This window comes from Theropithecus gelada, chromosome 2 (genome assembly GCF_003255815.1).
Source record: "Theropithecus gelada isolate Dixy chromosome 2, Tgel_1.0, whole genome shotgun sequence".
Lineage (NCBI taxonomy): Eukaryota > Metazoa > Chordata > Mammalia > Primates > Cercopithecidae > Theropithecus > Theropithecus gelada.
Genome location: NC_037669.1, coordinates 157161772 through 157186582, shown reverse-complemented (window position 1 = coordinate 157186582; position 24811 = coordinate 157161772). Strand labels below are relative to the sequence as shown.

The 24811-nt window shown below is 45.2% G+C and overlaps 1 protein-coding gene across 1 annotated transcript in view; it reads left to right on the top strand.

Annotated features, from left to right (window-relative positions):
- Positions 1-24811, top strand: part of EPHB1 (EPH receptor B1) — a 444507-nt gene that overhangs the window by 144519 nt on the left and 275177 nt on the right. Inside the window, exon 3 of the mRNA XM_025377642.1 lies at positions 11837-12518. Coding sequence (XP_025233427.1) covers positions 11837-12518 — 682 coding nt within the window. The remainder of the gene's footprint in view (positions 1-11836; positions 12519-24811) is intronic.

The following is a 24811-nucleotide window of genomic DNA, read 5'->3' as shown; positions in this document are numbered from 1 at the left end:
GGAATACCACATCAGGCCATGGTAATGAATGGGGGATGGGGGAGGGGAATTCCTGTCCTCTCAGCCCAGCACGTCTGGGAGGTAAATCAAGCATATTGGAAGGTAAGCTGGTGCTTGCAGCCCTCAGGGGAGCCTTTGAGTAAATCCCTGCCTTGGTTGGTTGGTGTACTAAATGGTAGATCCCTCTGGGCTTGTAGGAATTTATGCCCCATGGACCACATTTTACATTTTAATTAGCCCTCTAGCTTGTCTAATATCCAAGCTCTTTCAGGCTTAGTCTACTGTCTACACAGGAGCTTTGTCCTTGGGGTCCAGGCTGATTGGTGGGGAAGGTTTGGTAGTGGTGGCTCCAGCCCAGCCCTGAGCATCTGCTGCCCTGAAGAATCTTTGGTCTCCTGTGGGCTCTGTGAAGTTGTGTGCTGCCCGGGCTCCAGGAGACTTCTTGTTCAGAGGGGCAGACATCTCCCCAGATTGGGCAATGCCCAGAAAGCTCCATTATGGTCCCACAGGGCACGGTGGCAGCAACTGTTTGCAAAACAGCAGCTTCCCCTAACAGCAGTTTGTACCCAAAAACAGACTGCTGAATGGGACCAGAGCCTGTAAGATGTGTCCAATTTTGTCTCCTTGTGGTCTGAGCTGGTGACTGACAGTGGTCCTGAGATTGCTGGCTTGAGAGAAGAGAGGCTCTGATGAAACAGCTCAGAGGAAGCCCTGGAGATTCCCAGAGGGAAAGGGAAGGGAACTGCTAGTTATTTCTCTGTGACTGTAAGGAGAGGGAGTTTAGCATTTTAGTTCCTGCATTCTGCTGACCAAAGGGTAGGATTATTTATATAGGATCTAGATGATTTCCACACCCTGGTGACTCAGCTAGAGGTGGATCCTGAGGTTAACATAATCATGATGATGATCATCATAATAATAATGGCAATAATTGGTACTCAGTGAATGGTAGTTATGTGCAGGCACAGCACTAGATGAGCTCCTTCCGCATCCATGATCTTTCAGTCTTCGTATTACCCTGAAAAGTAAATAGTATTTTGCAGGTGAGGAAACTGAAGCTCAGAAAGTTGTCTGTGATCACAGAGCTGTAACTGGCAGAGGTGGGGTCTGCCTGCCCTGGCAACCTCTACAGCTTCATCTCTTTCAGTGTTTCTCTTGCTGTTTAATCTTCTGTAGCCATGCTGGCATCCTGGCTTTCTCAGCAGTGGGCCAGGCACCTTCTTGCCCTGGGAAACTTGTTCTGGTTGTCCTCTGTGCCTGGGATGCTCCTCCCTTGTGTACCCTCCAGGCTAGCTCCTGTGTTTCATTCAGATCTCAGCTCAAAGGGAGATCTTCCCTGATTACCCCACTGCTAGCTGTCACTCTATTTCCTTTCCTGCTTCTTTGTAGTTGTTAATGCTACCTGACTTTATATTATTCATTTGTTTGTTCATCCTTTGGTTAACTCTATTGGAATATAAGGTCCATGGGGGCAGGGACTTTTTCTCTTATTTACTCCTGTTTCACCAACTCCTAAAATGTTGCTTGGGGCTGCTGTAGTAGATGTTTGACTCTTTATTAAATAAATGAGATAAATGAGTTGGGTTTGAAACAAATCAGAATAGCTGGGATCTTATTAGGCCAACAGAGGCCAAAAAGCCTATTTCAATTATTTCTATTCCTGTCTTAAATAAAGGTGTCCCGAGGAAGTGCCCCTTTCCAGCCAGGCCCTGTAGAATTGGTTTATTCGTGGAGGTTATAATGACGCAGCATCATGATAGTCATAGGGCATTCTTAGAGGGGTGAGCCTGTGTGGGGTGGGGGACATTGCAGCAGTCCAGGGAGGGGCCAGTTATCAAAAATCTTTCCAGAATTGTATGCTTGGAACTGTCTTCAGAGGCACAGAGTGGAATCAGCTCCAATCTCTCACCTTCATTTTATAGTGGCTCTTCATTTTGACCAGTAATATTACTTCTTAATTTGCTTATCCATCTCATTAATCAGATTTGGTTCCAAATGACCTTTGCCTGTTTCTGAAATTCAGATCCACTCTTGGGGCATAAAGAATGTGTCAGAGTTTCTGAAGGTTGTTCTGGAAGGTAGTGTAGATGGACCAATGGGTAGAGCCCCTGACAATGATTTTAAAAGGGGAACAGTTTATACAGATAAATGAGTTTTGATAGCATGCTTTACATATGCACACAGACACACATGCACATGCATGTGCACACACACACACAATCAGACAGACTGCAAATAGTCAATATGCACTGTCCAAATGTCAATAGGCACTCTAGCAATAGATCTGCAAGCTCTGACTTCCAATAAGCAAGCCTAACAAACCTAGATCTTGGAGAGACCCGAAAGTGTCTTACTCATACATCAAAGTCATGGTCTGAAAGCCCGAACAAGTACTTTCTAATGGATGTCATTGTTTCCTTTATTATGCTTATCTCAAGGACAGGTGGTCCATTTGTGTCAATAATAGTGCTCTTTCAAAGGCTGTTAATAATCTGTTGGTTGTGCAAGGTTGATTTGTTTCTTCCTTTCACAAAGACAGGTTAGCCTGGTGGCACCTGCAGTAAAGAAGGGAGAGAAGTTAAAGAACAGGCCAGGGCCCTGCTCATTGCCTCAGTCTTCCAGGATATTTTGAGGGCTTGGCACTGGGAATATGGAGCGATACCCAACACAGTCCCAACCTGTAGGATTGGGTTCATGTGGGAGATGGATTTGTATTTTAGAAAACTCATATGAGCAAGGGAATTAAGGAGAATGACTGGAAGAGTTACTTGGAGAGTAAAGAGAGTTCAATGATGAAACAGAAGGGGAGACTGAATAGAAGAGCTATGAAGGAGATAGGAGACGAATTTGAGGGTTAACCTCCTATGATGAGGAGCAAAACAAAACAAAATGGAGAGGGCAGAGTCTAGATTGCTTCCTAGGCATCTGGTACTGGGTGATCAAGGTGTCATTCTCAGATGGAGGTGAGACTGCATCAGGGCTGCAAAGGTCAAGGTGGTGCATCCCAGGTATTTATCAGGAGGCATCCAGCAGGCAGCAGAATATACAAGTCTGGGGTGCTGGGGAGAGGTCAAGCTGGTGATGCACTCCATGGTGGTTGAAGCCTCGTATGTGGATGAGATCACCTAGGATAAAAAGTGAGATGAAAATGAAGTGGATTTCACTGGTGGTCCCAGATGTTACTGAATAAAATAGTGTTCCATAATTCCAGTGTTGTGAAGCTAAATGCATGGAATTATTTTTCTTGTTGAAATGAACTAATAAATAAGTCAAAATTTAATTTCCTGTCCTCAAGGAGCTCACAGCCTGGTAGCAGAAACCAAAGGCACACACATGAAGCAATTAAATAATATTTCAAAACAGTATATTATCAAATGCTAAATTGTGTGGAATAAACTCAATCATACTTTATGCATTCAGAAAAATGGTAGATAAATCTAAGCCAGGGAAAGAATTATGGAGGAAATAAGACCGTAGCCACCTTGAAGGAAGGAGCTGCAAAGAGAATCCAGCCCTGCCATGTATCCACCACCTGACTTTGGTCCTGGTATTGAATGTCTCTGGGCCTCACTTTGCCCGTTTGTCAATAAAACATCATGACCAACATGGTCTAGAATGGCTTCCAAGCCACATCTGCCTTTCTCTGGCTTAGTTCAGATGGGATGTGGGTGAGGTAAAAGAAGGACATCAGGGTCAGTCAGAACGTCAGCAACAACATCGAGGGGCAGAAATGGGTATGGGCTCTGTTGTCCAGCTATGAGAAGATATGGCCCTGCTTTGGGCCCTTGACATCTCTTGCCCTGTCTGTTGTCTCCATGTTCTGTCCAGGCCATGAGGTAATGCCAGCCCTAGTGCATTGGTCATGGGAATGCAAGAGACAGGCCAGGTGGGGAGATATGGATTTTTCTGGAACAAATGGCACATTGTGGTGATGACATGGGTGTGTTGAACTTGGGGAGCACTTTTGGCCTTTTGGCTACCCAACTGACCTCCAGGTTGGAAAATCTAGTGGTCCTGGAATGGGGTCCTGAGCCCACGATTCTGATACTGTCTTTGGACCACACCCCGATACTCCCCAGGCCCTCATTATCAGTCATAGGGATGCTTCCTTGGCCACCTAGCCCCTCTAGATGCCACCTTTGCCTCAACTTAGGCATCATTCATACATGTTTGATTGAATGAATGATTGGCACTTGGGATACAGGGATAAAGGGATAAGAAGGTCATCCAAGGTACAGAGGATAGAATGAGCAGGGGCATGAAGTCACCATTAACAAGCTACGTGTGGATAATGGAGACTGTGCCAGCATTGTTGGGATATTGAGGTGGGGGTTGGACCAAATAACAGAGGGGTTTTATTTTAAAGCCATATTAAGGTATTATTTACCTGCAATAAATTCACTCACTTTAAGTGTATTAAAATTTTAATCAATTCAGTAATTTTTTTGTAAACATATAGAATTTATAACCCATCACCACAATCTCATTTTAGAACATTTTTTATCACTTCTAAAAATATTCTTTATGCCAGTTTGTAGTCACTCCCCATTTCCCTCTCTGGCCCCAGGCAAATGCTAACCTACCTCTCTGTCTGTAGATTTGCCTCTTCTGAACATTTCATGTGTATATAATCACACAGTATGTGGTCTTTTGAGACATACAGTTTTCTTCACTTAACATAATGTTTTAGAGGTTCATCATGTTGCCGTACACACTAGTACTTCATTCCTTTTTATTTTGGAATAGTGTTCCATTATATGGGCACATCAGATTTTGTTTATGCACTCACCACTTGACAGCAAAGGGTCTTAGGTGACATATTGAAGAGTCCAGCTGAGTCCAGTTCAAGAAAGGAGGACAGCAGTCAGATTAGCATGAGGCAAGTATAAAGCTTACTCCTCATATAAAGATGTACGAGAAATGTCCTATACCTTATTTTCTTTTAGTCTAATTATTTCGGATTCTTCTGAGTCCCCTATACCACTGGTTGGTGAGAAGTTCAAGTTCAATTAACGGTTTCTCTTTCCACTAGGACTATGCTCCCACAGGTCTTACTCAGCAAATTCTGGGAAGGCTGCTGTATTGTCCAAAGGCTAGTGGTCCACCTGTAGGTTTTCTGGATGAATAAAGTTCTGGAGGTGGCGGTGGCTGCAGTTGATAACTTTGTGTGTACCTAATTTCATGTAGATAAAAGTTTATCTGATAAATTATCTTTGAAGTGGAATTGCTGGGTCAAAGGGTGTATGTAGTCATAATTTTTATAAATAAAACCAAAATTTCCATAGAAGTTGTACAAATTTGCTACTCTTCCATTTGTGTGTCAGAATTCTTATCTTCCATGTCCCCTCCAACACAGTGTGTTATCACATTTTTGTTCTTTGACATCCCCCGAAAAGTATCATAATGTGGCTAATTAACAACTCACACTTTATGAAGAGTGAGATTCAGCATCTTTTCAAATATTTAAGAGCTATATTTGTGTATTTTTTAATGAAGAGTTTGTTGATACCCTTTGCACAATTTTCTATCTTGTTATTGACATATGGATTCTCTTTATATATTAGGGGATATTAACACTGTATCTGTGATAAGTGACAAATAATTTTTTTTTCTATCAGGTTTTCTTTCCCCCCCACTTTTAAATTTGCTTATGGCTATTTCTGTCATGCCAGTTTTTAAAATTGTATAGAGATGAATTTATCAATATGTTTGTTTATGGCTTCTGAGTTTCATATCACAATTAGTATACAAAAATTTTCGCCATGGTTTCTTTTAGTATCTTTGTAGTTTCATTTTTAATGTTTAAATCTTGGATTCACCAGAAATTTATTCTGGAGTAAGGTATAAGTATGGAACAAAAGTTATGTTTTTTTTTCCCCCAGATAGACACCTAATTATCACTACAATTTTTTAAATGATTTACCTTCTTCATATTGATTTCAGTTCTGGCCCACACTTGAAGTACTAAGAGAAGCTGCTGAACTGATTTCTAAAAGATTTCACCAGTTTATACTTTCATCAATAGGCTTGGTCAGTGCCCTTTTTCCCACTTTCTTACCAAGACTTGACATTTTATCTTTTAAAGTTTTTGCAAATTTGATAAGCAAATCATGGTGTTTTGCTGTTGTTTTAATGGGAGGAGATAATTACAGGAAGGAATACAAGAAGCAATATGTCTAGCAAAATGCCTAGAAGTGGAGGCTAAGAAGCAGCCATTGAATGGAGATCTTTAGGAAATTGACTTTGGGGCAGGCAGTGCAAATACATTACCAGAACTAGAACCCACGCAGGCTTTGGGTAAAAGAAATTTGGCCCTGAATAGGAAATTGGGCGTCTACAGTGTAGTACATGCCAGACTGGTAAAATTCCCCCTTTTTTTAAGTAAAGAGAGAGGGAAGAGGTGAGGAATCATCATTCCTAAGGATCTGGGAAGCCCAAAGCCTGGATGGCGACACAGGACTGATGCCTGAGTGTTCAGGGGACACATGGCCCCTTAAGTCTGTGGCTCAGTGAAGGTCTAGGGATTCTCCCCTAAAACATCTTTCCAGTTTTTGCTGGTGTGTTCCAACCTACCGTCTCTTGCCTGGATACCCACAATGACCTCCAGTTGTCCTGCCCATACACTCAGACTGCCCTTCAAACCAGTCTCTATAGTGCATCAGAGAGAGCTTTTAAAAGCTCAGCCCCGATCGCCTGTGTTTTTTCTCCCTAACTCAGCAGCAACTTCTAGTTACACTCAGGATGAAACTCAAAATTCTCAACTGCATTCATCTTCCTCTCAGTCCTGTTCCTGCCACCCCCAACTTCTTACGGCTGTCTGTCACACAGCCTTCATTCCTCAATGGCACCAGGCCACTTTTCCTACCATGAGGCCTTTGTACCTGCCTTTGCTGGGCCCGGAGGCTCTGCTCCTACTTTGCTCCCAGAAGGTGCACACTTGTCCTGGCTAACTTCTATCTACCTGTCCCTCTCAGCTTGGAGGGTAATGTTGCTTGGATGTTTGTTCCCTCCCAATCTCATATTAAAGCATGATCTCCAATGTTGGAGGTGTCGCCTAGCAGGAGGTGTTTGGATCGTGGTAGGGGATCCCTCATGAATGGCTTGATGTCCTCCTTATGGTAATGAGTGAGTCTCACTCTATTAGTTCACACAGGAGCTGGTGGTTTAAAAGAACCTGGCATCTCTCTTGCTGCCTCTCTCACCATGTGACACGCCTGCTTCTCCTTTACCTTCTTCCATGATTGGAAACTTTCTGAGGCCTCACCAGAAGTAGATCATGGTGCCATGCTTCTTGTACAGGCTGCAGAACTATAAGCCAGATAAACCTCTTTTCGTTATAAATTACCCAGCTTCAGGTATTCCTTTATAGCAACACAAAATGGACTCATACAGAGGGTCTTTCCTGACAATCTTCTGTATATCCGTTGCACCCCCTTGCATGGCTTCCTGTAATTTTCCTTCATAGCAGTTAACACAAATGTAATTATTGGTTATTTTAATAACCATTTTCTAATTTCTGTTTATCTCACTAGATTATAAGCTTCTTATTGTTATATCCCCAGTGGCTAATGGGATGCCTGGCACAAACCTAACATTCAGTAGACATTTTTTTCACTGATGAATGAATGAGGTATAAATATAAAGCAATGAGACTGATTCCAAATGTTGTAAACGAATGATGTTTGTCTCTCTCTGTTGGGAATGGCATTCTACCCTTATCCCCATTAACCAAAATCTCCTCTTTCTTTGATGCCCCCAGTTCTAATTACCACTTGCTGTGGAAAGCATGTGTACCTCCTGAAGCCCACTCTGATCACTTATTTCTTCAACCCCTGCAGAGCTTTCGTTGACAGAAGAAGAATGAAAGAGGCAAAGAAATTAATGGGAAGCCCTATGATGGCCTTTTCCCAACAACAGGGAGTTATCTTCCTTTCTCTCAATTTCTTTCTACTCTTTCCCTTTGAATATGCAGCTGAATTTCCTCTAATTTGCTTTGATCACTCCCTTAGGAGCTATCATGGAATCAATCAGATCTGTAGAATTTTACAACTCGGGGTCATCCAGTATGATTTCTCATTTTACAGATAAGAAAACTGAGGCCCAGAGAGGTTAATGTTTGAAACAATTACTTCTGCTGGGTCGTATAATACCAATCAGTGTCATTTTCTAAGATACATTTTCTCAATATCCCAGCTCCATGAGAGTAGAAATCCTCATGCTGCTTGTTTTATTTTATTTCTTTTTTGAGACAAAGTCTTGCTCGGTCACCCAGTCTGGAGTACAGTGGTGCGAGCATGGCTTACTGCAGCCTTGACCTCCTGGGCTCAAGCGATCCTCTCACTTCAGCCTCCTGAATAGCTGGTTCTACAAGCACAAGCCACCAATCTTGGTTAATTTTTTCATTTTTATTTTTGTAGAGATGGGGGTCTCTCTGTGTTGCTGGCCTTGAGTCCTGAGCTCAAGCCATCCTCCCACCTCACCCTTTCAAAGTGCTAGAATTGTAGGCATAAGCCACTGTACCTGGCCTCATTTTGCTTATTTAAATACCTCCTGGTGGTGACTGTCTCAGTGGTAAGGTGAAGCCCATAGGATGGGCTTCCATCCTACTCCCACAGCAGAGCTCCATTAATCTTGGGTGGGTCAAGAACTCTGGCTGTGACCAGACCGCCACTCTAAATGGGGCCACATGCTTCGCATTGACAGAGGGGCCCCATGTGTGTACTGAGACCCAACAGGAATAATGGGTCATGAGACCTGTTGTGTTTCAACAACTACAGAAGAGTTAAAAAAAAAAAAAAAAGAAAAGAAAAAAATTCCTTTCCTCAAAAGTCATGTAGGGTCAACTGAGAAAATGTTGTTTTATAACAGCCGTGGAAAGAGAGGGAGGTCTAAAAATTTGATCTGAAACATTGTCAGTGACTTCTCCCTGGCTGAAAAAAAATAGGCAAGCAGAGCATAACTTTAATAAACACATTTGATAGAACAAAACACAGTGTTCAAGAAGACAGAAAAAGTGGTTCTTTTACATCTAGAGAATCAATAGCAAATTAAGCAAAGTCCAGGTGAGCCTCGACAGTGTGAATTTATACTCCATGCAGGCCACAAAGGTGAGCTCTCTCTTCCAGGCTGGCCACATGGTGGGACCTGGGCACAGGGAGGTCCATGTGCTGGGCACAAGGCAGGCTGTGAAGTAGCTATGTGGACTGTGGATGCACCACTCCAGGGATGCCCTGCAGCCCCCTCAGGTCTCACTGACTCCTGGGGGAGGTAGGTGCACCAGGGTCAGTGTGCACAGGTTCTTACCTGTTGTGTGGAGGATGTACTAATATGCTATAATATGCTATCTAATTCAGCCAGGGGATTTTCCAGAGCTGGAGTAACTCAGGTAAAGAAGAACAAAAAGTCATCCTAGGTAGAAAGCACAGCATAAGAACAGGCTTGGAACTGGGAAACAGATTTGTGAGTTTGGGGATGTTAGTTCTTGGCATTGCAGAAGGTGGAGTGGAGTGGGGGGAGATGCTGGTGCGTTATGAATGGTGTGATTGGAGGTCAAGTGAAAGGTAGAGTGCTGGGTGATATTTGGCCTGGAACTGAGACTATCCAGGGTAGCGAATCATGATGGCCTGTGTGTCCCAGAACTGCTGCAAGGATACTGGCAGGAGCTGATCTGTTGGTGAGGGACTGGCAGGACTTCAAGTTGGTGAGGGAACTGGCACTCTAGGAGTCCTGGGAGAGACTGGGGGCCAGGAGGACCCTGGATTGACTGCAGTTTAGGTGCCTTGGTGGCAGAGGCCCAGACAGCGAGAGTGACCATGAATGAGGTCACTTTACAGACCTGGGCATGCAGGGCCAGCTCTGAACGTGCCCATTTCCCCACCTCTCCACACTATGCCTGTTTTTTGGTTTCCTTCACACAAGTTTAGAGGACAGCCTTGCTTCTATCCACCTGCTATCCACAAGGGGCTTTACTCTTTTCAAGGAGCAATTGCAGTATATTTTCCATGCACACATAATTGGCTTTTAGCTCCGTTAATGAAGAATTCTAGTCTATATATTTAAAGTCCACCACTGTAAATAATAAGCAATTAGCACAGTATTCAAAGATACTGGTATGATTTGGTTACCTTGATCACCACTGCTAAATAGTCAAGGATCCTAATTCATTTTCACTTTAGAAAGTTTAATTTCTTTTCTCTATTTTTTTTTTATTCTAGGCAAACAGAATATAAGTTTAAATTTATTCCTGGAAATATTCTCAGTTCTTGAGACCAGGATCTGGAGAGCTACCAGATGTGGGCAGCTTCTTCCTTAACTCCTTTTCTCCAAGCACAAGGAAGAAGGAACGATCCAGCAACTCTTCTTTGACCCCTGCCCTAGAGAGCTCAGTTAAGGGAGCCATGCCTTTAAAGACCCCTCCCGACTCCCCTCCAACCCTCACTGCCTGTTATTGAAGTAATCTTCTAGAAGTTCTTAGGTGATTTTATTTGACCATTCAAAGTATTTTCTACTAGCTTCTCTTGTAATTTCTTTTAGCCATATAAGTATGGGTGAGTTGCATGATGTCTTTTCATCTGTAAATTGGGGATAATAATACCTAGTTCTGAAAGTTGTTGGGAATAGTGAAAGACATCACTTAACACATGTGTTGTTCTTCTCTTTTATTCCAATCTACAAGGCTGTTATAAATGGGAGCTCACTTTTCTAATGTGAATCATGATTGTCTTTCCCTTAAGAAAGTTTCATTATTCACTAAAGTAACACTCTCCAACATTTTCCTCCATCATAGCCTTCCTTGAAATTTGCACACAATAGAGCTTCATTTGCTACATTAGGGGTTCTTCTTAGCAGCCTTCACTTTTACCAGTTTTATAGTCTAGGTCTTTGTGTTAGTCCACTCTTGCATTGCTGTAAAGAAACACCTGAGCTGAGTAATTTATAAAGAAAAGAGGTTTAACTTGTTCATAGTTCTGCAGACTGAACATGAAACATAGTGCCAGCATCTACTTCTGCTGAGGGCCTCAGGAAGCTTCCACTCATGGCAGGCCAGGGGAGCCAGCATGTCACATGGTGAGAGATGAAGCAAGAGAGAGAGAAGGGGGAGCTCCCAGATTCTTTTAAACAGCCAGGTGTCACTCATCACCAAAGGGATGGTGCTAAACCATTCATGAGGGATCTGCCTCCATGATCAAATCACCTCCCACCAGGCCCCACCTCCAACATTGGGAATCACATTTCACATGAGATTTGGAGGGGAGAAACATCCAAACCATATCAGTCTTTCAGAGATAGATGTTATTGAAAAAAAGTTTATGAGAATCTAAGTTTGTTGAGAAACCCTGAAAAGCTTTAAATTCATGTGCTTTACAGAGACATAAAGGAATTTCACCACAATAAAGAAATTAGGTTCAAAGATGGGGATTTCCAAAGTGTGGGTGTCAAGTAATTGGACCTCTAATCCACAGATTGGCTTTCAGAGCAGGGACTGTGGAAGTGAGGAAGAAAGTCCCTGCCACCACATGGGCTGAAAGCTGCATGTTGTCCCCATGGATGTAATAAGCCAGTCACAGAATGAGCATTATGGGTTAGGCAAGGGACAGCTTTCTTGAATGAAGTGTGTTATATTTTGGGATGGGCTGCAAAGAAATATGAAGTTTTCTTATAAGATTTTTAAAATCAAGTTGCGCTTAGATGTCTTCATTTCTCAAGTCAATGTGCTGAACTGGTGAGCTCTTAAGGCCCCTTAGCCCCAGGATTCTCCTCTGCTATGCCTATTTTTGTATTCTCACTCTCTATTTTGTGTTTTTGCATGTGTGTACCTGTGGCCTGCTACGTACAGTGGGAAGAAGTCAGTGGCTATGATGAAAACCTGAACACCATCCGCACCTACCAGGTGTGCAATGTCTTCGAGCCCAACCAGAACAATTGGCTGCTCACCACCTTCATCAACCGGCGGGGGGCCCATCGCATCTACACAGAGATGCGCTTCACTGTGAGAGACTGCAGCAGCCTCCCTAATGTCCCAGGATCCTGCAAGGAGACCTTCAACTTGTATTACTATGAGACTGACTCTGTCATTGCCACCAAGAAGTCGGCCTTCTGGTCTGAGGCCCCCTACCTCAAAGTAGACACCATTGCTGCAGATGAGAGCTTCTCCCAGGTGGACTTTGGGGGAAGGCTGATGAAGGTAAACACAGAAGTCAGGAGCTTTGGGCCTCTTACTCGGAATGGTTTTTACCTCGCTTTTCAGGATTATGGAGCCTGTATGTCTCTTCTTTCTGTCCGTGTCTTCTTCAAAAAGTGTCCCAGCATTGTGCAAAATTTTGCAGTGTTTCCAGAGACCATGACGGGGGCAGAGAGCACATCTCTGGTGATTGCTCGGGGCACATGCATCCCCAACGCAGAGGAAGTGGACGTGCCCATCAAACTCTACTGCAACGGGGATGGGGAATGGATGGTGCCCATTGGGCGCTGCACCTGCAAGCCTGGCTATGAGCCTGAGAACAGCGTGGCATGCAAGGGTAAGCTCTGGAGCCTCTGCTTCCTGCCCACTTATGGCAGGGCCAGATCTGCAAGATTTCTCCACTAATAATTCTGGGTCATACAGGAACAGAAAAGAGTCTAATGGCTTATTATAAAGCTCTGAGGACTCCTATTCCTAGTGCTAGGCCTGATGATTTTCCAATCATGTCCAACCAGATTGTCCATATTTATTATTCATGGTGAGAGGAAGAGATGGGGAGAATTTCAAACAGTGGAAAATAACTTAATAACCAGTGCATAATATTTAGTGTTGAAGTGTTGAATTTATATCTCTCTCTCCTCTCTCTCTCTGTCTCTCTCTCTCTCTCTCTCACACACACACACACACACACCCACACACACCCCTATATCCTGCATCCAGCCCTAAGCTCTGTGGCTGGAGACTTTGGAATTTGGGTTGCCATGGACAATTCACTCAAGGGTAATTGAGAAGTGACTGAATTTGGAAAATATTTTAGTTCATTTCAGTCCAGCTCCCACAGCACTCAACTTGGTACTGAACCCATGTAGCTCATTAACTCAAAGCCCTCTGGCTTGGCTGTCTTTCTCTAGGGGCTCATTGCCAGGCCCTGGAAGGAGATGAAACTATTGGAATGGGAGTGGGGCTGTATCATGTATTGTATTAACTTTTGCTTCTAAATGACACAGAGTGATGCAAACTTTGCAGTTTGAGAGTGTCAGGATACTATGTGCTCATATTAGCCATCACTAGCACTAACCCTAGAAAGCCCATATTCAACATGTGGCAATAAATGTGCTGAACTGGCTGCAGGCTCAGTCTGCTCTGGGAGTGAATAGAAGGATCTGGGGGCCCCACAGCTTATGCATTGTCTAAGTGCATGGAAGCTGAACGTGGGGGGAATCCAGGGTTGGGGAAGAGAAGACTGCTTTCCCTTATTAAATTTTGCTTGGAATCTTCAAAGGTCCTGATTCTTTTACAAGGAAGCCTTCCTATATGGACCTCAGAAATGACCACCTTAACCTTAATGAACCCCCAAGGTTGCCCTTAGTCCTTTGGGGCTTGGAGGCTGCATTAGCAACTTATTCTCTATTGTGAGCTTCCTGCCCGCTTCCCTCTCTGATGTCACCCCCACCCTGCCTGAGCACCAGACCAGCCTATGCCAGTTTACTTCCCCTCTTACCTTGCTTCCCAGACACCTGCGGGTGAAGTGCCAAGCACAGGCTTGTTAGTACCATCAGCTCTGCAATCCTTTGGACTCAGCTAATTGCCTGGGCCAGAACACTCACACAGCCTTTCTGAGGCCTGCTGAGAGTAGGGAGCTGCACCTTTGTGTCTTTATTGGATTTCTTGGTCCTGGTACCCATGATGGATGGTGTGGAAACAGAGGAGAGAGAGTGCCAGATCCCAGATCCAGTGATGAATCAACGTTGACAGTTTTAAAACCATCCCAGCCTGGTCCCACAGTCCTCCTCTTTGTGCCATTGGTTGGGATGGGTCACTATCTTTGCCATTTGTCTGGATCTAAGTGGGGACCAAGGCACCAGGCTGAGTTATTAAAGGCACAGGTGCAGCAGCTATCTGGCATGCTCGCAGCAGTGCATGGTGGGTGATTTCTCTGGTTTTCAGAGGGCTGCCACACCACACTTGCTGGCTGGGGCACTCTCATTTTTCTCATTACATCCTGAGCAGAATGGCAGGAACCAGAGCTAGCATTATTGGTTCTGATTTAATTGGGACTCTGGGAACAGGCTTTCATTTCTTTGGGCTAATTGGAACTTTTCTTTTTTAGAGGGTTCTGCTGTCCATGTAGCTTGTCAGCTACCTCCTGTGGCTGTCCTGAGAGGGCCTGTGAGGACAAATATGTAAATCCAAATTGTTTCTTTCCATTTCTCCTTCCCAGTCTCAATCCCCTCCTGAGTTTTGTTGGACATTTCTAATCTCTAGCTATTGTGAACATGGCTTGACTTTACAAACTACTTATTGCAAACTCATTGGAGGGTAGAGGAAATGGGGAACCCATGGCACCATCACTTGGCCACTTCAGAGGCACAGGAAGCCACATTTCTGAGAGTGGAGAGTGGCATCGTGGGTCTTGTGGCCCAGCATCCTGGCCAAGGTCAGTGCCCTGGAAGGGAAGAGAAGGGCCTCTTACCCTTGTCTCAAGAACTTTCAGTTGAATCCTCTGAAATCTTTGCCCTTAACTCTGCTGGTAACTGGACTCTGACGGCTGGCAAGGGGACCTTCAGTCAAAAATGGTGATCTTGGGAAGACTCTGTACTCTTTGGTGGAGGTTGGGAAGTACATGTGGAGGTACTTGTTACTGGTCTCCATGGTGTGTCTTCAGGGAAAGGCTTTCCACTCATTTTTGGTGCTCACAGAGTGCTGCCAGATGGACACGGTGGCCATTCACAATGGTTTTGGTGTAGCCCACTTAGCACAATCATCATGAGGGCAGAAGCAGGCAGAATGGTGGATAACAGAGAATTGCAATTGAGACACAGTGAGCCTTCAACAGCTAGTTCTCTCCCAACACAGCCCTGAGAATTGGTGTCCTCTGAGCCTGGCTGGGCCAAATGCTGATGGTTCTATGATTCATACAGCTGTGCTGATTTGATACATCTTTTCTGCGTATGTGAAACTGGGACTTTGTAGGGTGGCAGAAAGAATAATCCGTCTGCTTCTGGTTCCATGCTATTTTTCCTGGAAGAACAGACTTTCATTATGGCCAGGGAACCGTATTTTCTTGGCTTTCACTTTGCTTCTGCGAAACCATCGCCTATCAAAATCATGGTGACCAGTCGCTTGGCTGTGCAGAGGCACCTGGAGACCAATTAGACAGCACAGCCAGCAGAGTGGTCCTGGCCTAGAGCTGTTTCTGTTGTGAAGAGTGTGGGTGGTGAGAAGAGAACAGGTGAGAGGGGAGTAGAGGAAGCCATGGGGAGAACTTGTGCATTAGAATGTATGGCAAGCGGCTCATGCATTTTCCAGAGGGCTCCTTGGCCTAAGGCCTGTTCCTGACATCCTTTCTGTACACACAGGCTGGTCCCATCAGGCAGAGTCACATCGGCCTTTTGACCTCAACTCACTAGTGACTCTGACCTCATCATGCATTTGTCTTTATAAAATTGTTAATTACTAGGAAAATGGCCCATCTACCCCAATTTCAAGTTGTGCTCATAGTGTAGCGGATTAATGAGAAATCATAGCTTTGTCTTCACTTCTCCCCTCTTCCCTGCTGAGGTTGGTGGCTAAGTCTGTTCTCTGTGTAGGTCCCATGCAGCCTGGTCCTTCCTGTGCCAGGGAGGCCGAGTTGACTCTCAGCGGACCCCCTCTCTCTCTCTGTGCTGTGTAGCCTAAAATATTGCCTTAGCTGAAGTTGGACTGCAGGGAGGATGGGGAGGAGACTGGGGCTGTTAGAAGGAACCTGGCAGGAGCAGGCTCCTTATCTATGTGCTAGAAGCTTGGGGCCTGCAGTATCCCATAAGGATGTCCATGGAGGTGTCTCAGAAATAAGGCAGAGAAGATATGACTGTTATATCTTCTGTGACAGCCCCTGAGTGGCCAGATCCTAGCTGGAGCACTGTGCCTGTGTGCCCATGGATCTGTTCTTCCCCTGAGTGCTGCCTGAGGACTTGGCTTTCCTTCCCAGGGCATAGTCCTTGGAGTTTCCAGAAGAAGCTGCTTCATTAGGCTGCCTCTTTAGCCACACTGGGGACTCAGAAAATGACAATGCTATGCATAATTCTCCCTGCCATCCTCTCTTGCCTCTGCCCCTGCCCCAGGTTGACCTTAGCTTGCTATTACAGAGGGCACACGCCAACTTATGGTGCCTAGGCCTTCATTGTCTGGGGCTGTCATGCACAGGAGGTGCAGGTGAATGAAAGAGGAAGGGGGTATGCTTGGGTGGAAGAGACCTAACCTAGAGATAGGGGCTTGTTTTAGTCTTGGCTCTGCTGAGAACTTGCTGTGTGGTTTTAGGTAAGTCCCTTTCCATTGACAGTCATATCTTCTCTGCCTGTTTCTCAGAGTGTGCGAAAATGGATATGAGAATATTTTCTAAGCCGTGCCATGCTACATATTGCTAGGTGTCATTGTGCTTAAGCTCTGAATCATCCTTATTAAGAAAATAAGATTCTGGGATGAAGATGGCATGGGACTCCCCCGTCCAGAGACACAGGTCAGCAGGAATCCTGAATTCCTAGTCATCACCTTCCTGCACCTGCCCAGGCCCAGCTCCATGACCGCCAAGCAGTGACAAGTGAAAACAGCAAAAAGGAATAAGCCACTGTTCCTCAACTGATCAAAGGGCCAGTTAACACATGTTTGAATGCTGTGGCTCACATGGCCTGCCGTGAGGCAGGTGGTCTAGGCAGGTGGTCTTTGTGAAATGAAGGACCAAGTGGAGAGAGAAGACTCTCCAAGCCCAGGAGAGCCATGGTCTTCAGAACCAGCAGTTTTTGACCCCAGGGCAGGCAAGAGAACCCTCAGAAAGGTTTTACAAAGTGGCATCCCCAGTTGCCTCCTTCTGAGATGGTGGTAAGTCTTGTATATGGCCCAAACATGGGAATTTAAAAAAATCCAAGAACCCCAGCTCTAAGCAGCAGACAGGACCATCTATGTGGCTAGTGTCCAGAAGAAAGGGACCCCAGGGTAAGTCACTGAAGATATTCTTGGGTTTCTGGGATTTGTAGACAGGATGAACCTGGGTGCCTGAGGGGATGAAGAAGGAGTCTGGGAGAGAGGACTGCAGGAGCAGGCTGACAGCTGGGTAAACCAAGAGCAAGGCCTACAGGCCACCAGGAGGAGGGTATCCAGAGCATCACTACCCCTTAAGTAAAGGCTGGGGGCTGGGGAAAGCCATACAGGGCAGCCCTGAACAACCCAGAGTATCAACATGATGGCACAGCTAATAAAGCCCAAAAGGGGCTCTTGGCAGGGAAAAGAGGGGCAGATGCTGAGGACTGACTGTCTGGGTGTTACAGAAACAAACTTCCCTGCAGCTAGCCAGCACCAGCTGGGTCCCTAGGTACTGTCTTAAGAATGCCAGGGGTGCCACTACTGGTCCCAGCAGCATAGTCAAACCTGCAGGACTCCTATTTTCTGCTCAGTCCTACAGATTAGGGCTGGCAATGAGGATGCGTGACTTCAACTTGGAATCTGTGTGGGTTTTCTAGAGGGCTCTCAGATCGCCTATGACCATTCTGACTCTGGACATTGGTGGGGCCTTTACAACTCTAACAGAAGAACAGAACAGCTCTCGATGTGCCTGTCTTCCCATTTAGTGTCTCTCTGCAAGTTATGACTGGTGATCCCACCTGCACTGCCTTAGGTTCTCCTCTTGTCAGACACTTGCTTGCCCTCTCCCTGAAGGTCTCCCCTCCTTCCTAGCTGCTGCTTCGCTCCTCCCCCTTCTCCAAGTGGGGACTTTTTTCTTTAGTAAAAAAACCTACATGTAAATTCCTTCATGCCTGGAAACCCAAGGGACGTTCTGAACCTTTCAACAGTTTCTGCACCTTTGTCAGCTTGAACAGCTGAGATGAGCCACTTTATAAGCCTGGGGGAGTTAAGATGAAAAATTTGCAGGATTTGAAAGTGGGAAAAATACGTCTAATTTAGCTCTTCTTGGAAAAAGAGGTTTTCAGGGCCTGCTTCCATCTCCCTTAGGGTTGCTGATCCCAGCTCCGGGCTCCCTCTGCCTCCTAATGCTGAGCTGCTGAAAGAGAAGATGAAGAACACGAAGGAGTGTGTGTGTGTGTGTGTGTGTGTGTGTGTGTGTGTGTGTTATGTGTGAGGCCTCAGTGCTGGAAGCCACATTCGAGGGCACCTCTGCTCTCTCGGTCTCATCAGCGGTTGGCTGGTGAGTGAGGGGGAAACCACAGCCCAGACAGCCTCCTCTCAAGCCCCAGGGAGACTGGCTCTGTTCAGGGCCAGGGGAGGCCAGGGTCATTAACACCACAGCCCTGTAACATGAGCTTCATAATAGGATTTCCCAACAGGCTATTTCATTTAGAAACCTCTCGGGCCTCCTCTGCTCCCCATGGTGGCCCTACCCAGCGACCCCCAGAGAGGAATCAGATGTAACTGGCTGTCTGTAATCGACTGTGACACCGGCATGAGCAACAGCACAGGGAGCTGGAAGGATGCCCCTCTGCAGCATGGACTCCAGGATGCCAGGTTCTGGAGGTGGCAGAGGATGGCAAGCGGGAGTTTCAGTTCCAAACCCCCTTGTACTCTGTAGCGTCAGCCTTTCTGCCTTTGAGACACAGGGCTAGAAGCATCCAAATTCCACTGGTGTTGAGCAAATAATCGTGAATCTTCCAGGCCATTGTTAGAGCTCCTGATCACGATTTGGCAGCGTCCCATGCATGAGAGCTGCCCTAGGTGGATTTTGTTTGAACTTGGTCATCCACGACTTAATATTTATGTATTATCAAAGATGATGACAGAGACATCATATGGTTATTACTGAGGTGGGATGGGTAGTGGGAACATCGCCACATCAGGAGTCCAATAGGGGCCCTAATGCCACCATTTTCATCACCAACATCTGCCCGTGAAGACCTCTGGGGTCTGAAACTGCTGGAGTGAGTTGTGTGGGGATGCTGAGAGACTGCCTCATTTATCCACAGAGAGGGGTCTGCCAGGGAGCATTTTTGGGCACCAGTCTAGAGAGCCATGGCTAGTTAATGTTAGCATTGGGATTAGAACTCAGGTCTAGGGAGGCCACTGTCTGTCTCCACTTCTGAGACTAGATTTTGCTAAAAATAGCCATCCTTTAAAGCACACCATGTATTTTCATGAATATCTAACTTCTCTCAACTGTCTCTCACAAATGACTCTCTCTCTTGTGTTTTTATACCTTATTTCTTCTGGGAATTCTGGTGATTCTGCGGTTACACATTTCTGCACTGTCCCTCTGCACAGGACTCCATGTCCACTGTCACCATCTCCTTTTTAATCCCACTAGGGGCAGCTCCATCTCTTCAGAGAGCTCTGACATGTTAAGCTGCTTATGAACCATCTAGATAGTATACAGCCCCTCAGAGGGCGATCTCAGGCTCACCAGGGAAGAAAAGACTCTGAGGTTTTGTGCTTACAGGAAAGGGCAGAGGGAAGGAAGGGAGCTGCGGACTGAGGGATTGTGTGTCTCTTATTTGTATCAAGGACCCGGCATGGGCCTGTGAGGGCTGTATCCTAGCTCAGTCAGGGCTGTTGTCAGACTTATCCTTTGCTTTTGGTCCCCATCTCTCGCTGTGGCTGGACAGTCCCTTTCTGCAGAATTTGAGCACAAGCATCTGCACAATTTTTTCTTTTTTTTTTTTGCTTGGATGGAGGCTCACCACTTTTCAGTTTGAAACATGGAGATGAAAAATTATACTGAATCCAAGCCTGCCTGCAGTGTAGTCTTTTGGTTCTGGGCCCTTAGGAGCTCTGGGAGTCTGAGTTCTGTTTCCACTGCTTTTGGCCATTGATGAGTTGCGTTGACAGGGCCTTAAGACCTGGGTCTCCCTCCATGCAGTAGGGTGAAGAAGACTGGAAAGAGCCACTTCAGGGCTGTTGCAAATGGAGAAGGAATGCACCTCAAACACTGACAAACCACCCAGGAACAAGCCTTATTTTGCCAACAGGGCTTTGACAGGCATGTTGAGAGAGGTACAACCTTGCCTTTCCTTAGGAGAAGGGTCTCTGGCTGTAAATGTTCAGTCTAAACAAAGAGCTTGAGTGCTCTGGCAAGGCTGTTGAGCCCCCATTTTTGTTTCAAGGGCCAGTTAATAATACTGAGCAGGCAAAGTCTGGGGAGTTGTGGTTTAATCCAGAAGAGTATGGCTGGGTCTGTTTTGGGTCCCATAAGCCATCCATGAGGCAGAGAGTATGTCATCTTCCTATGTACCCACCTAGCCTGCTGCAGGATGAGTCTGTGAAGCTGCAGGTATGTTGGACTCATCCTCTTGTGTTTGCATGGCCAGGGAGGCCAGGAAGAAATGAGCTTAGCTACAATAGGGCCCTGGAGAGGTTGGTGAGAAGGAGGCATTGTTGAGAGTCTCAGGAAGCCTCCTGGAATCACTGGGCGTACATTTGGGCCAGCAAGGCCAAACCCAGCCCTAATGAGTCTTTTCACTGAGAGTAGGACCTAGTTCATTAGAAAGGCTGCAGAAGGAAACAGGCATTTTGGTTTCTGGCTTTTCCCTGGCCTCTATCTGGAGTAGCCTACTCACCTTCAGGGTCCCTGCATCAGCCCACATTCCTGGTCAGAGCTGGAGTCCCTGGGTCTTAGGGTGTGGTCCTTGGGGCCCACTCTGATCATCTTGCAGACCTCAGCAGTTCTGACCTTCTCCTTCCTCATTCAAATTGGATTCCACTCTTTAGGTCCTGCGGGTTGGATGGTCCCATGTCTTTTCTTTCTTCAGCTACTTATTGGGCACCAACTGGTACTGGGCCCTATATGCTTGTACATGAGATTCAGCAGTTTTTCTTCCAGGAATGTGTTGCATTCTTAGCTCTTAGAAAGTGTTTGCAACGTCCAGAGGATGCTGGGGCTGCAAGTGGTGCTGTTGCCCTGGAGAACCTGATGAAGCATGGCTACATCTGGCTAGATAAAGCCTCGAAGGACAGCGAGTCAAGCACACCCCATGACACTTAACTTTGCTCTTCCACAGTGGTCCTCAGCCTAATTTTAGACACTTCTAGGGATGGAGCACCCGCACTTCCCAAGGAAGCCTGGTTAATTTCTGAACCTTTCTTCCTTGGAGTGGAACTTTTATACAAATCTCCACTCATGCAATTTATCTTTTTTTGTCGTTACTAAAAACATTTTGAATAGGTAATATATGTGAAAGGTCAGTTTCCCTCCACTGTGGTTGTCACCAGGCTCTCTCATTGTCAGTTTCTAATATTCTCTTGCAGAGAGTCGATGGATTTTGCAACTTTTCCCCCTTGTGTAGGGGCACACTACAGAGGACTTTGCACCTAGTTTCCCACATCTCTTCTCAGTTAACACTGAAGTTTAACAGTAGTTTGGTTGTATTACATATAGATCTGCCTCATTCTTTCCAATGAGTGGTGTTATTTCATTACATGAATATATTTTACTTAATTGGTCATTTATATACATTTAGATTGTTTTCTCTCTTTTGCTATTTCTGAACAATGTTGCAACAGAGATCCTTGTGCATTAATCTTTGCACCTACATGTGAGTATATCTGTGAGAAAAATTAATTAATTTATTCAGTGAATATTTATTGAGGATTTTCTATGTGCCAAGCACTTTCCTAAGCGCTAAGAATGCAGTAAATTCTCAGAAGTAAAACTGCTGAATAAGAGTATATAAATTTTTAATTTTGATAGATATTCCCAAACTGTCCTACCCCGAAAGATATTTTCTACCAATTTTTGTTCACACCAGCAGTGTTTGAGAATTCCTGTTCCCTATACCTTTGCCAAGATAATAAAATATCAATCATTTTTATCTTTGCCGATCTGAGAGGTGAAAAATGGCATCCCATTGTTGTTTCCATTTGCATTTGACTTTGCAAAGTTCCATAAAATGCCCTGTTCAAGAACTGAGACTCAAGCATTCCAACAGAATACATTAAGTTGGGTGTGTTTGTGTGCTGCAGGCAGTTTGGGGCCTGGTCTGCCGTTCACTCTCTTCTGTCGCATTCCCTCCAACCCTGCATCATCTTCTGTATGTACTCTTTGTCCATCTCTAGTATCAGGACATTTTGACACATGCCTCCCACCGATTTTGGCACTTCCCAAGCTGTGGTAGGTGAAATGTCTGCAGATGGGACAGGACAAGTGCAGGTGCTTGAGGCTGGAAGACCACCCCATTCTCATAGTCCAGTCTCAGGAAGGCTGACTCTTCCTGGTTTGCTCAGAAACACACCTTGCTTTTCCCATCTGTCTTCTCCTGCCCCTGGGCCTGTTTCGGGGCTTCCTGCCCTGCCCCATGCATCTCTCAGCTCTCACCTTTTGGCCCTTCACCCCACATCCTTTCCTTTAACTTTCCCAGCTTACCTCTGGGGCCTCTAGCCTCAGCTCACCATGTTGATACCTCCATGGCCATGCCTTCCTAGATCACCAGCCCTCAGCCCTTCCCTCCTCCCGCCTCCTCTTCATTTCTTCAGCCTTCACCAGACCTGCCGTCCCTTCCCCAGCAGCCCCAAATCAGTCTCATCCCCTTCCCTGATCAGGTGTCTACCCTCTACTGGAGCATACACCTTCCCACTCTGCTACTCTGCTGAAGCCCAGGCCTTGTCTCTGCCAGGGGTGTTGGCTCAGCTCTGGGCTGTTGCTTGCTGCAGCTATGTGTATGTCTGTTTGGTTTTTGTCCCCCTGCTCTGTGGCAGCTCTTTCTGTCTGGGGCCATGCACTCCCTACCTCTCTTACTTACCTCAGTTTCCCTTTCCCCTCCCTTCCCCTCCTTTCCCTTCTTAGACCTTCTCTTGCTCCTTCCTTCCTTCCTTCCTTCTTCAGTACTTTTCTTCTAAAATAAATATATTCACGTTAAAAAGTGAGTTAATTTAAAGAAAAATAATAAATAATAATAATACATTTAAAACTTGCTACATATAAGTATGGCAAAAAGGAATAAAGATAATAGGCAAACGACTGATATTTGAAAATAATGTTGATGCCCAGTTTACCTGGGCTAGGAGAGCAGCTTATGCACTCTTTAGTGTAGCCCCACATTCCACTGCCACACCCTAGTGATGGTTGTATGATAGTTATGACCGGATGTGGAGCACACTTCTGGATTGGCTTCCATCTTGTGTCGAAATGCTGATACCATGTGGCTGTCATTTATAAAGCACTGACTGTGTGCTAGATGCTCTGCCAAATTCTTGTTCTGCATTATCTCTTAAATCCTCACAGAGCTTTATGAGGTACATGTGATTATTAGCCTCATTTTTCCATTGAAGATACTGAGGCACAGAGAAGCTAAGTAATTTTCTCAAGATCATACGACACAGGACTCTGAGGCCCTGCTGGTAACCACTATTCTCTATGCCTCCCAAGCTAAAGAAGAGCCAAGATTCACTTAGGGGTAGATTTCTGATTTTTGATGGGAGTTGGCGTCAGTGTTCCATTTGGACTAAGGTGTAAGCCTTTACTAACATGCACAAAGAAAAGTCATCAGAGTTTGATCTACATTTGGGGACTTCATGGATAGTGTTCATTTCCCATTGGTAAGGAATGAACCGGGAAGTTCATGGAGTGATCATATTCACTGGTGAGAGTGAACTGAAGTCACTGTCACTGCACGTGTCACCTGCATCATCATGCCCAGCTCACATTCCCATTCCTCTTCTCCCTAAGCTTCTCAGGGGCAGTGGCCATGCCTGATGCATCTCTGAATTCCTGCTTGCTCTGTGCCATCTGTTAAATGAAAACAGAACACAACACATTGAAAACAAAATTTGTGGAAGGAGAATGCTAGCTGAGAAGGGAGAGTCTTTGCATTAGGATGTGTAAGAAAACATCCCAGCAGCATTGAGTAGAGGGAGCTCCAAAGAAACCGGGGAGGAATCAGGCACAAGGCTTGCACTTGTGGAGGTGATGATGGCAGAACCAGATGGAGGCAGTAACCAGTGATGGCAGGGGCCTTGTCTGTCTGTTGTCCAATATAGTGACACATTGTGCACAAACATACAGAACAAAAACAACAGAATGGTCGCAAGCCCATACGTTATGAAACTCTTTCACTAAAAGTTGGTGATAATGTCTCAGTTTGACAGAGGACATAAGGTCAGTGCAACGTGTGTATTTCAAGTGGAAAATGACAATCTGCTCTTTGCACAAGATAGATAGAGCTTCTCATTGAAATTGTATGGAATATGCAAGAACTCTGCCAAATCATGAACTTGGCAAAAATGTGCCTGTTCTGGGAATTAGGCGATTTCAGGGCTTCCATTTGGTTTCTGGGTCTGTCACACACATGCCCACATGGATCTGAATGTGGAGGCCCTTGTGACTTCAGGCTTTGCTTTGCTTTTTCTCACTGGCTCTGTTTGTCTTTTCCCTCTGCATCTTTGGTCAAATTTGTCTACTCTGTTTTCTCTTCTTTTCCTCCATTTATTCTGTTCTCTTGTCTGTCTTCTCTTTAGACTTGATTCAAAAAGAGGGAAAAGAAACATGTGTTTCTTTGGTAGACTCTTAATAAGTGAATGGCTATTTCCATTCATTGTTTTTATTTTGTCTCTAGCAATTTTAAAAATGAACTCTTTTAATAGTAAAATACAGGAAACCAATGATTATCATTGAATCGATAGCAAATATCACAAGTGATTTTGTCATCAAAATAATTA